The sequence below is a fragment of the Muscardinus avellanarius genome, assembly GCF_963383645.1.
Source record: "Muscardinus avellanarius genome assembly, chromosome: 19".
Classification (NCBI taxonomy): Eukaryota; Metazoa; Chordata; class Mammalia; order Rodentia; family Gliridae; genus Muscardinus; species Muscardinus avellanarius.
The window spans coordinates 41323414-41334572 of NC_137805.1; the positions used below are offsets into that span (position 1 = coordinate 41323414).

The 11159-nt window shown below is 58.7% G+C and overlaps 1 protein-coding gene across 1 annotated transcript in view; it reads right to left on the minus strand.

Annotated features, from left to right (window-relative positions):
- The window catches only part of VSTM2L (V-set and transmembrane domain containing 2 like), a gene marked incomplete at both ends in the record, with an annotated part of 36059 nt that extends 27013 nt beyond the window's left edge, over positions 1-9046 (minus strand). Inside the window, one exon of the mRNA XM_080716400.1 lies at positions 8926-9046. Within this exon, the coding sequence (XP_080572526.1) occupies positions 8926-9046 (121 nt within the window). The remainder of the gene's footprint in view (positions 1-8925) is intronic.
- Between the last annotated feature and the right edge of the window lie 2113 nt (positions 9047-11159).

Consider the following 11159-nt stretch of genomic DNA (forward strand, 5'->3'; position numbering starts at 1 on the left):
TCCCAGCTGGCCTCGGGTGTGCCTCCTCAGCCCCTGCAGTTTCTGGGTATCAGCCTAGGAGTCTGCCTCCCCCAGGAAATCTTCCGACTGTACCAGGACACACAGTGATCGCCCTCGAGAGACCCCCCCCCCCCAAGGCTCACCTCCGTACTGTCTCTGCTCTCCCCTACCCACCTCCCAAGATGCTAATCGAGGACTTGCTGGGGAAATAGATGAAGCTTTGCCCTCCCCCCCCAGTCCCAGGGGAGGGGGAGGGCCCAGGCTGGCCCGAGACCTGCCCTGGCTCCTCTGTCAGCTTCTGTTTCCTCCCCAGGGAGGTGAGAGCTGCTTCCTCTGGGGACCAGGGACAGACTGCGGGGCCTCAACAAACTTTGAAATCATGGGCAAAACCTTGTGGCATTCCTCTGAGGAAACCATCCATTAGCTTTCATCAGCTTCTCAAGAGGATTGTGACCTCTGGAAAAATTAGGAACCACTAGTCCAACAAGCTTCAGCGCGTGGTCATTCATTCACTCATTCATTCATTCACGCCACTCCACGACATTTACTGAGCGCCTGCTCTGTGTGAGTGTCGTTTTGATATATGGAATGTATGTGTGTGTGATCTGGAGATGTCATCTGAAGAGGTGTGCGTGAGAGAGAGAAAGAGAGATGAGGTGGGAGACAGGAGAAGAAAGAGGAAGGTGGGAACAGAGGACCGAGAAAGGGACAAAGAGATAAAAGGGGCGGAAAACAGAGATGGAGAAGAAAAGAGAGAAAGATCTGGAGAGAAAGAGACACAAAGAGAGAGACAGGCAGAGACGCCCAGAGGAAAGTGAGTCCAGGGAGCCACGGGCTAGGCAGAGGTGGGCAGGACCGCCTGGGGGCACGGCCACCTGGCTGCAGCTCTCCACAGCCCGGCTGGGCTCTGGCCCTCCCAGTGCTCCAGGGCTGGCCTCAGCTCCCAGCGCACAGCTGGAGGAGCGGGAAGGCGGAGCCCGATCCTGAAGCTAAGACGGGAGCAGTGGACGCAGAGGACGCCAGGCGGCCAGGTCCCTCCCAGCCTGCTACAGCTGCTCAGATCACACCGCCACCTACCAAACCCACTCCGGCCACCAAACAGACCACACTCTCTCTGCTGGAGAACCCAGGCCGCACACACAGGCCCGACCCAGCCAGGACCCCAGACCTCAGACCCCACTATTCTAAGCAGAGTGCGGCGGTATCTCAGAAGCACTCAGCATTGCCTTCCCTGTGAGAATCCCATGGAGCCAGGGCGCCTGCCCGCACGCACGCACACCGCACACCGAGGGGGTGAGAACTCTGGCTCTGCGGCCCCCAAGCTGTGCTCCAGCTGGACAGACATTCAATACCCCCATCACCCCTCCAGCTCTGTGAACCCCGGCTGACCTTCTCACCTTGCACAGGGGGGTCAAACGAGAGGAGGGAGGGGGACAGCACAGAGAAAATCCTCCAGCAACAGTGAGTGGGGGCCGGGGTTGGGGGATGCAGCGGCAGCGGGGGTGGGGGATTCTAAGGTGGGGGCTTGGGCCCACTTCTCATTGTTCAGGAGGGGAACTGAGGTCCAGAGACCTCACCAAGTCACCCGGCAAGTCACCCTAGAAGCAGAGGCAGAAGACAGGGATGTGGACCAAGCCTGAGCTCCTCCACCGCGCTCCCACTTCCATCCAGAGCTGGAGCAAAGGCGGAGGATGCCCCAGCGCAGGCCTGTCACGGGCCTGTGTGCGTCTCCTCGCAGCTGGGAGCTCCAGCCCCTGTGCCCTCTGCCAGCAGGACCTCTACACCGCTGTCCATGCATCTTTATTAACCACCCACTGTGTTCTGGCTTCTCTGCCCACTTCATCAGTCTTCATTCCCTTGGGCAATAAGGTGGGCAACCCCTTTAAAGCGCCCTCAGCTCCTAACTAGTTGGGTGCGGCTTGCACGACTCCTGTGACGGGGAGCTCGCCACTGGGCAGCCTTATTACCCAGAGGTGAGCGTCCTTCTCTGAATCTCACACATTCATACTCAGGTATTCTTTCTGGGCTTAGCTATCTGTCTCTCCCAATAGACTGAGAACTCCAAGACAGCAAGAGACCCATCTTTCTTCACTGCTATGTCCCCAGTGGCTAAAATAACCTGGCACATGGAAGGCTATCTATTGAATGAATGAGTGACCAAGTCTCCAATACACAGCAGCAGTCCCCAGGCCAGCGGTCCGGGGGGTGAAGAGTGAGGTGGGGGGTGGCCCCTGGGCTGGCGTACCTCCACGCAGGCCAGCGCCACCTGTACTATTATGACCTCAATGTTTTCCTATAAACCTAGACCCACTATTTTTTAATACCCTGTTAGTCTCATCCTAAGCAATCATATCTGTAAAATCTATTTTGATGTGCTGGTTATATTTTTCCAGCCCACATTAAAATAAATGCATAACTATTAAAATGTAAGAGGTTTGTCTAGGTTCTGCCTGAGCCTATCTCTCAGGCAAGGCCGAGTCTTGTAGGGCCCTGGGGACTCTTAAAGAAGGATTTCAACTGGGGATGGTGGCGCTGAGGCCCAGAGACTCCCCTGATGGCTTCCAGAAGGGGAGGGCGCAGCCTTGGGGACCAGGAGGGGCAGCTCCTCCAACACCTTACTTCTCTGGATGTCAGAGGGGGCCAGTGGGATGGGCCCCAGGGTCACCAGCAGGCAGAGGGGGAATTTACTCTCCCAGTTAGGCCACAACACCTCCGATGGAAGTCTCACTGGGGCCAGGAAAGGAGGGCACAGCCCTTGGGCCCTTAGGCTCTCATGGCTGATGCACTTCAAATGTGCCCCAGGAACTGAGTCTGGGTCCACCCCCTGGGTGGTAAAGGGTCCACCTTACCCACCCCAGCAGGTACTAGCTGTGGCCAGCTGGCAGCTAGAGGTGGGGCTCCCATTTATGATCTTTTAATACAAACAGGAATTCCTTATGAAATTAAAATTATTTAAATGTTTAAAAATGTACGAACTTGGAATGAGCCAAAGTTTCCAAATCAGATCCCACTCTCACCCTCTCCCTGGGCCGGCCAAGGGCTGGATCCCAGGACAGGGAAATCTGACCTTGGGTGCCCAGCTGACCCCAAACTCCCTCCAAAACCATCAACTGCTTAATTGGTCTCTGAAGTCCCAGGCAATGGCTACGCCCCAGGAGTGGACCCATTTCTGGCCACCTCTCCCTCTCTCTCCGATGCTTGCCCCTTGTGTGGACTTGTGCTGCCGTCTACTCTGTAGGCCTCCTTCTCGCCTTCCCCGAGGCCGGGTCCCACTCTGCACCCCCTCCTGGGTCATGGTGCCCCTTGCCCTCCCTCCCCACATGACCCAGGGCCGCTCCCTCTTCGGTAGTACAGCTAGAGAGTCTGACTGGATCCTGGGCTCAAATCCAGGATCCAACACTTACTAGGGGTGAGACCTTGGGTGAACCTTTTAAAATCACATTCTCCTTTTCCTCATCTATACCGGGGGCCCAGGACAGTCCCGTCCTCTTAGGGATCCTGCAGGGATCAAAGGAGACAACTGTCAAGCACCGCGCTGGCACTAACAGATGCTTGCTTCTGTGCCGGAGTTGGATGGGTGACCTGGAATCCATTCATTAACCCCCAGGCAATTCTGGGCAAATTCCCCCTTCCTTGCCCCTGCCTGGCCGCCTGGCTGTAGGGTAGGGCATCAAGGAAGGTGTTTGGAAGGGCCTCCCAATTCACTCCAGGGGCTCTCTCCTGCCTGGTGGCTGGTGGGTAAGGGGCCGCTCACCTGGGCCCTCTTTACCTGCTTGCTTCCCCGGGGGAGACTCCACCTGCCACCCTGGCTGTCACAATAGCAGAGAGCAGAGTTCCTTGCACCCCCCCTCCCCTGGCCATGGGCGGCTCCCTCATTTGGAAAAAAAGGCCATGGGAGTCGCTGATGGGCAGGGTGTCAAAACCAATCGGTGTGAAAGACTTGGGGAAAACCACCAGTGAGGGCCAATTCCCCACAGGAGGCCGGGAAACCCTCAGCCCGAAGCGGAGTGTTTACGGCGTAATTGATAGAATAATCACCAGTGCCCGAGACAAAGATGAACACATTTTTAACATCATAACCTTCGGAAGACGGGACTCAATTTTCTCCATCTTCCAGCCACCAAACTAGCTGGCTTATTGATGGTGAGACACCAACGGTTCGGTAAGAAACACAAGGCGGCCAGAGTCATTTGTCAGCACACAGGCGGCTTGCCAAATGGCCCAGGGCCCCTGCCTCCCCTGGCACCCTGCTGCTCCCTCCTGGCAACAGAGAACTCAGGACCATGGGTCACTCCATGGACAAGCGCCAGGCCAGGCCTTGTCTGCACTGGGGTGTATTAATAATTGAAGGTGCCAGCCTAGGTGTGTGTGTGTGTGTGTGTGTGTGTGTGTGTGTGTGTGTGTGTGTGTTGGGCTGAGAGGATGGATGCGGGCTGCGGCAGGAGGCTTCCTGGCATTCCTCTCAGGGTCCACATGCCTACCCTGTCTGGACTACTCCTCCCTGCAAAACCAAGCCAGCCTCCCCCATCTTCATCCCTCCACCTCCCGTTGGGGAAGGGCAAATATGTAAGGCAGTGGCTTCCTTTTCGTTTTCTGATTTTGGTTTTGGGGATTGAATCCAGGGGCATTCTATCTCCAAGCTACAACCCTGGCCCTTTTTGTTTATTATACTTTTATTGGTACAATGTAATTATCCATCATAATGAGATTCAAAGTGGTACAAACAGGCATATATCACTTGGTATATTTCCCGTTGTGTACCCAGTTCTCTTTCTTTTATTCGCACCGCTGGGGATGGAATCCAGGGACATTCTACCTCTAAGCTACACCCCCAGACCTAATTTTTTTATTCTTTATTTTGAAACAGGGCCTCATTAAGTCGCAGAGGGCCTCACTAAATACCTGAGGCTGGCCATGAACCTGTGATCCTCCTGTCTCAGCCTCCCAAGTATTGGGATTACAGGCGTGCGCTATCATGCCCACCTTGTATCCGTCTTTTTCTATTTTTTATTTTGAAACAGCGTCTCACTAATTTGCTGAGGGTTTCCCTGCATTGCTGAGGTTGGACTCGAACCTGTGATCCTCCTTATCTCACCCTCAAATACTGGGATTACGGGAGTGCACCACCATGCCCAGCTAGGCAGTGACTTCTTAATTGCAGACTGCATAGCAATCATTGGGGAACTTATTAAAATGCAGATTTCACGCCGGGCACAATGGCCCATGCCTATAATCCCAGGACTTGGGAGACTAAGATAGGAAGATGACGTATTCGAGGCCTCAGCAATTTAGTGAGACTTGCAGCAACCAAGCAAGACCCTGTTTCAAAACAAAAAAAGGGCTGGGGGCGAATCTTGGAGATAGAATACGCCTGGGTTCAATCTCCAGTACCATAAAATATGCAGATCCCAGGGTCTCTTTGGGCCCGTGGGTTGGGAATCTCCCCCGTAACAAACTCCCTGGGGGATTCTAAGGCTGGGGGGATCTGCAGAGATCCTCACAACGTCCTCGCCTTCCAGATCCCTGCCCTGCACGAGATCTACAAAGAATACTGGCTAAGGAGTCCAGCCCAGCAGCCTGCTTCTGCCGTGCGCCTGGCCTCAGCGAGGACCGGTCACCTTTTTGAGCTGTGGCTCCTCTTGGCAGAACCCACTACTGCTTCACCAGTGCTCTGGGGGGCTGGGAGGGCGTGCGCTTGACTTAGGGCCATGTGGAGGATGAAGTCGGTCACAGCACAGGCCAAGCCTGCTTCAAGCTGGCCTGTGGAGGAGGCAGGTCCAGGCCCATCAGACACGCCTTCACTCTGAGTATGGCTTTCCAGCTCTCTGTGCAGATCCAGTGGCTCTGGGCAAGGCAGTGGCCCTCCCAGCACCTCACTTCCCGCCAGGTCCGGCACCAGCCTCGCGGGATGATGCAGGCCGGAAGTTCACAGGGCAGGGCCCACATGGTAAGCCTAGTAAGCGTTTCTTAAATGTGAGCTCCCTTTCCTCCTCCCCTGCTGCACTCAGCCACGAGCTGGCCCTTTCTGATACGGAAAATCCAAACAGCTGCCGTTTTTTGCACACCTACTAGGCACAGCCGCTGCGCATCACCGCCGCACCTCCCCGTCCTGGATGCTGTCTTGAGAGCCAGGCACCGTCTCTTCCTCGTGCCTTACAAAGCCCTCTTTGAAGGGGGAGTGGAGGTAGGAGGGAGACGGGAAGCCAAACAGATGTCCTTGCTGACCCACCTGACCACAGGCTCTCCCTGTGACAAGCTCCGGGGCAGGTGGGTGGAAGACACTAGCCTGGCGCCCGCCCGGGCTGAGCTCAGAGGAGCCGCAGCAGCGAGCAGCCGACCGCGGTCGGGGTCAGGGGGCGGCCCAGCTCCCAGCCCCGGCCCCCACCCCCAGACAGAGACACCTTCTCGACCTGACCACATTTCCTGAATCAGCTGAGGACACGCGGAGCCCAGGAATAATGAAACGATCAGGCTCCAATCTGCTAAACAGCAATTTCGGAGCTTTTTCAGCACACACAGCTTTTATCAAATTGGTATTCTCCTCCTGAACACAAATGGCTTATTAGACATGACCCACTTATTCGCCGCGTCTCACTATCATTAATAACAGTTTCTTTTTGTGATTAAGTGAGTGGCTTAGACCCTTCCTGTGGTGGCGGGTGCTTGGCCAGCAGAGGGGCAGCAGTGGGGGTTCCTCCTGCCCCTGTCGGTGACTTTGAACCCGGCAATGTCGGGGGGGGGGGAGGCAGCCTGGCCCCTGCAGAGCACCCTGGCCTCCTCCTTCCTTGAGGGGCAGAGGGGGAGTCTCAGAGGGTGACTCGCTTGCCCAGAGACACTCGTGGGGTCAGGAGAGAAGCCGGCTTCCCAGTGGCCAGCGCTGTCCCCTTTCCATCCAGCCCCTCCCCTGGGCTTTAGCTGAACCCCTCCAGGGCACTGAAGGGAGATTATAGCTGGTGGGCAGAGCTATGCCCCCTCAGCATGCCTGGCACCAGGGGGCAGGCAGAGACTGCCACACAGAAGGCAGAGCCCACGTCCTCAGCAATGGCAGACTGGTACCCAAATCCTGTGGTCAGTCGCCCCAGGAACAAGATGACCACAAACCTCAGCGCTCCGGTCCTCCTACCTCCGGGACAGCAAACTCAGGGAAGTCCCTGCTTGGAAAACCCTCCTGGTATAAGTTCCAACTGTGTCAAGGAACCGAACAGGCGAGGCGAGGGGAGGGAGGAATTCCCAGCTTCCGTTGAATGGGAGGGAATCTAACCGGGAGATGAATGTCCTGGGAGTGTTGTCCTCGCCTGGCAGACTCTGGGGCCTGTCCTGGCTCAGCTACTATCTCACCGTGTGACCCTGGGCAACTCCCTTCCCCTCGCTGAGCTTTGGGTTCCCCAGCTGTCAGTTGAGGATCAAAATAACCTTTCCCTAGTTACCGCCCCTCCAGCCGGGTCCGTAGAATCAGGTACGGAGTGCGAAGGGCGTATAAACAATACACGATACACACAGCAGCTATTAGCAAAAGGGGTGAGGTGGAAGAGCGCAGGGAGTCATGGTCCCCCAAAAGCAGATACCCTGAAAACGGCTTTAGAAACTCCTCCCCTTGAAGCAGTCCCACTCATGTGTCAGGCCGGGAGAATCCACCGTGGATCCTCTATGATCCACCACGTACCCCTCACTCATTCCCATCAGAATAAACCACTCAGTTCTCTGTCCATTGTGCAAACTTCCCCCAGCCCTGGGCACACGGTACCCAGCGTCGGTGCTGCAGCCTCCTCCGAGAGACGGAGCCGGAGCCGTTAGGGTAAGGATGGAGGGGACAGGGTTTCATCTATGTCCTGGCCCCTAGACCACAGTCTGGCTCACAGGGGCAGGGGAGTCCCCGCAGCTGCCTGCCTCCCACCATCCAACTCTGCTGCCAACTTGGGCTCCTCTGGGGTGAGGCGCGTCTGACACGGGCAAGCCGCGCTGGGGACGCTTGCTCGCTCCCAGCGCCCACGGTGGCTGGAGCTGAGGTTTCCCAGTCTCAATCCTCGGGGGCCAGAAATGAGGATGGGGTGCCCTGTGAAACCACGGCGGGGCTTCCTGCTCACCCCAGAGACAGACAAAAGCACTGGGCATTCTCTTTGCACACCCATGCCTCTGGCTGGAAGGAGCTCAACGACTCCAGGCTCTGAGGGGCTCCCATGGCGCCTCCGTCCCCCAGATGCCACCCACTTGTCAGCGGAGGCTGCTGGCCAGACTAACCGGTCTCCAAAGACGGGTCTCCTGCCCGCAGCGCAGGACTACGCTCCCTCGTGGGGTGGGCAAGATGGAGAGAGAGGGACAAGGCTGCTGTGGGGTTAAACCCAGGAAGGGGCCAGGCAGATGGGCAGAGGAGTGGGTGGGCAAAGCGTGCCCACAAGTCCGTGTGTGTCCTTACGGGTCTCCAGGCAGACAGGCGGGAGTTGTGGCAAAGCACTGGAGCCTGGGTGCCAGCTGGCACGGTGCGAGCCACCAGCGCAGTGCGTGTGCGTGTGCGTGTGTGTGTGTGTGTGTGTGTTGGGCAGTGTATTTATGAGTGAGGAGGGGGATCTGGGAGGTGTGAGAGATGCGGGGGAAGGAGTTGTGTGAGAACACGGGGAGTGTGGCTCTGAGGTGCCTGTGGCCGTGGACATCTATGTGGTCATGGAGGTGTGCGTATCCGCGCGAGCCTGTGTGTGCATGTGTGTGCGTGTGCATGCCCAGGGGGTTCTCAAGAGTGGGCGTGGGGGTGCCCTCCAGTGCCCCCTCCTCCAAGGCCGGCCAGGGTGCCCGGGGCGGGTCCCAGCAGGGGGCGCCCCGGGACTCCGGCCACCGCCAGCGCGGGTTCGAGCCCCGGGGCGGCCAGGTTGGAGCGCGCAGCCCCGGGTGGGGGTCTGCGGGGAAGCCCGTGGGGGCGGCGACCGAACTCACCGTGGCCGGAGACGTGGTTGTCCCAGGGCGCGTGGCTCGCGGGCCGCGCGGCGCCGCCGAGTTGCAGGAAAAGTGCCAGGTAGTGGAGGGCGCCCAGCGCCGCGGCGAGCGGGGCCCCCATGCTGCGCTGGGCCGGGCGCCGCCGCCTCCTCGGGCTCCGCCGCCCGCCCCGGCCCGGCCCCGCCGCCGGCTGCTCGCAGCGCACGCCCAGCCCGGCCGGCGCCGCGACTGCGGACTCTTCCCCTCCGCGGAAGGCCACGCCGCTGCGCTGCGCCCCCGCCCGGAGCGCGGAGGGATCTGCCGCTTGATTTATCATCAAAGTTTTTGCCCAGGCTGGGATTTTTAAAGCGGTACTCGCAACTTTCTCCCCCCACCCGCCCAAGAGCGGGGCGGGGGCTGGACGGCGTGGCGGGCCGCCCCAGGGAGCCGGTTCCCGCCCAGCAACAGAAAGCCTGCCCGGCAGGAAGGAGGAGGAGGAGACACACCATTCCCCTGGCCCCCAGACCCAAACCCAGGGCCTGCTCGACCTCAGCGGCCGGCGGCGGGGGCCGGGGGCGGCGAGCGGAGGTGGGACCCCGGCGGAGACCCGGGGCCCGGCTTCAGCCCTGCCGCGGCCTTGGGCTCCCGTGCCATCCCGCCCAGGTGGGCACCCTGAATGTTCATCCGAGAAATGGGGGCAGTAAGAGCGACCCCGGGGTAGTGCAGAAGGTTTGCGGGTCTGTAAAGCGCTGCGCACGGCGCCGCTTACGGCCGCCTCGGGGTTACTTTGCTGCGGCCCCCTCTCTGGGTCTCAGTTTTCTGGTCTGCACAATGGGATTGAGGCAGGCCACTTGGTGGAGATCGTTCTAGGTTGGAGATGCGGGATCGCCCCCTTCTGGACTGCTGAGCCTCGGGTGTGTGCGTGCGTGTGTCTATGGTGTGTGTGTGTGTGTGTGTGTGTGTGTGTGTGTGTGTGTGCGTGTGTGTGCCTGCGTGTGTGCTCCTCCAATTCCTTCCCTGGCCTTTGTACTGGTCTGTTGGGACAGGCTCTCAGCACAGACAGGAAGGAGGACTTGTGTCCCACTTACTCCGAGCAAGCACCTTAACTCGGAGGGCTAGCTTCTCCGAGGGCGGGGCCCCTGACTCGGGGCAGCGCCCTCGTTCTCATCCCTAGTCGGCCTCAGCCCTCGCTGAGGTTTCAGCACCTCGGGGGAGGACAGCTCCAGACCCAGCCGTCCATCTTCTCAGCACCACAGACGGCCCCCACCCGACTCTTTGAGGCTAGGACTCAGCACCGTGGACAGACCCTCCGAATTCCTCCCCCTGCCAGGGTGGGCCAGCACCCCAGACGACCCCCTCCCCACAGCACGGTGGGTCCAGCATCCAGCACTGTGGACGGGGCTTTAAGTTTGAGATAGAGGGCAGAGCCCGAGGAACACACCCCGTCGCTGTCTGCATTCTGTCTTTGCACCCCTCTCTTTCGACGGGCCCGTGGCGGCCGGGAACAATCCAGTTCCTTCAAAAGCAAGGACCCCCCCTGGCCCTGAAGCGCGCGCGCACCTGCCAGCGCGTTTCAGCACCACGGACAGCCCCCGAGGCTCCCCAGCACCGCGGACAGGGCCTGGCGAGGGGCCTCTTGGTCTCCAGGACCACACTTGCGGACGGAGGGGCCGCTCTAGCGGTTTGGGTTATCCTGAGACAGGCACTTAGGACTACAGAAGCTTTTGCTCATTCATTAATTCCCTTGAACCTTCCTCCCAATGAAATGGGCGTTGTCTCTCTGTAGAAAGATGAGGAAAGTGAGAATCTTCTAGTTCTTCAGGCAGGGCCAAGACTGAAAGCCGAAACTCTTTCAACTCTAGCCTGAGGCCTCGCTAGGACACCGTGGGGACAGAAGTGGGGCTCAAACCCAGGGCTTTCTCTTCTTATACCAGACTGGAGGAAGGGGCACAAGAAGGGGGACAGGGAGAGAGTGAGGAGAGGAGAAACGGGAGACCCCGCTCGGGGGCTGCGAGGGTGGCGTGTGGACAGCAGCATGCTGCTGGAGCCACTGGCCTGCCGGCTTACCTTCAGGAACCTTTTCTCAGAGTCTGGAACAAGCTTAAACCTGTGACCTCTAAGGGTCCTTCAAGGACAGAGTTCTAGGGATCGTAAGCCACTGAGAAGGCTTCTGATAGAATAGCTCTGCTCAAAACCCTCCGGTGGCCATGTTTGTTTGGAAAATCTCGACTTCTCTTTGTATTCAAGGTCTCAGC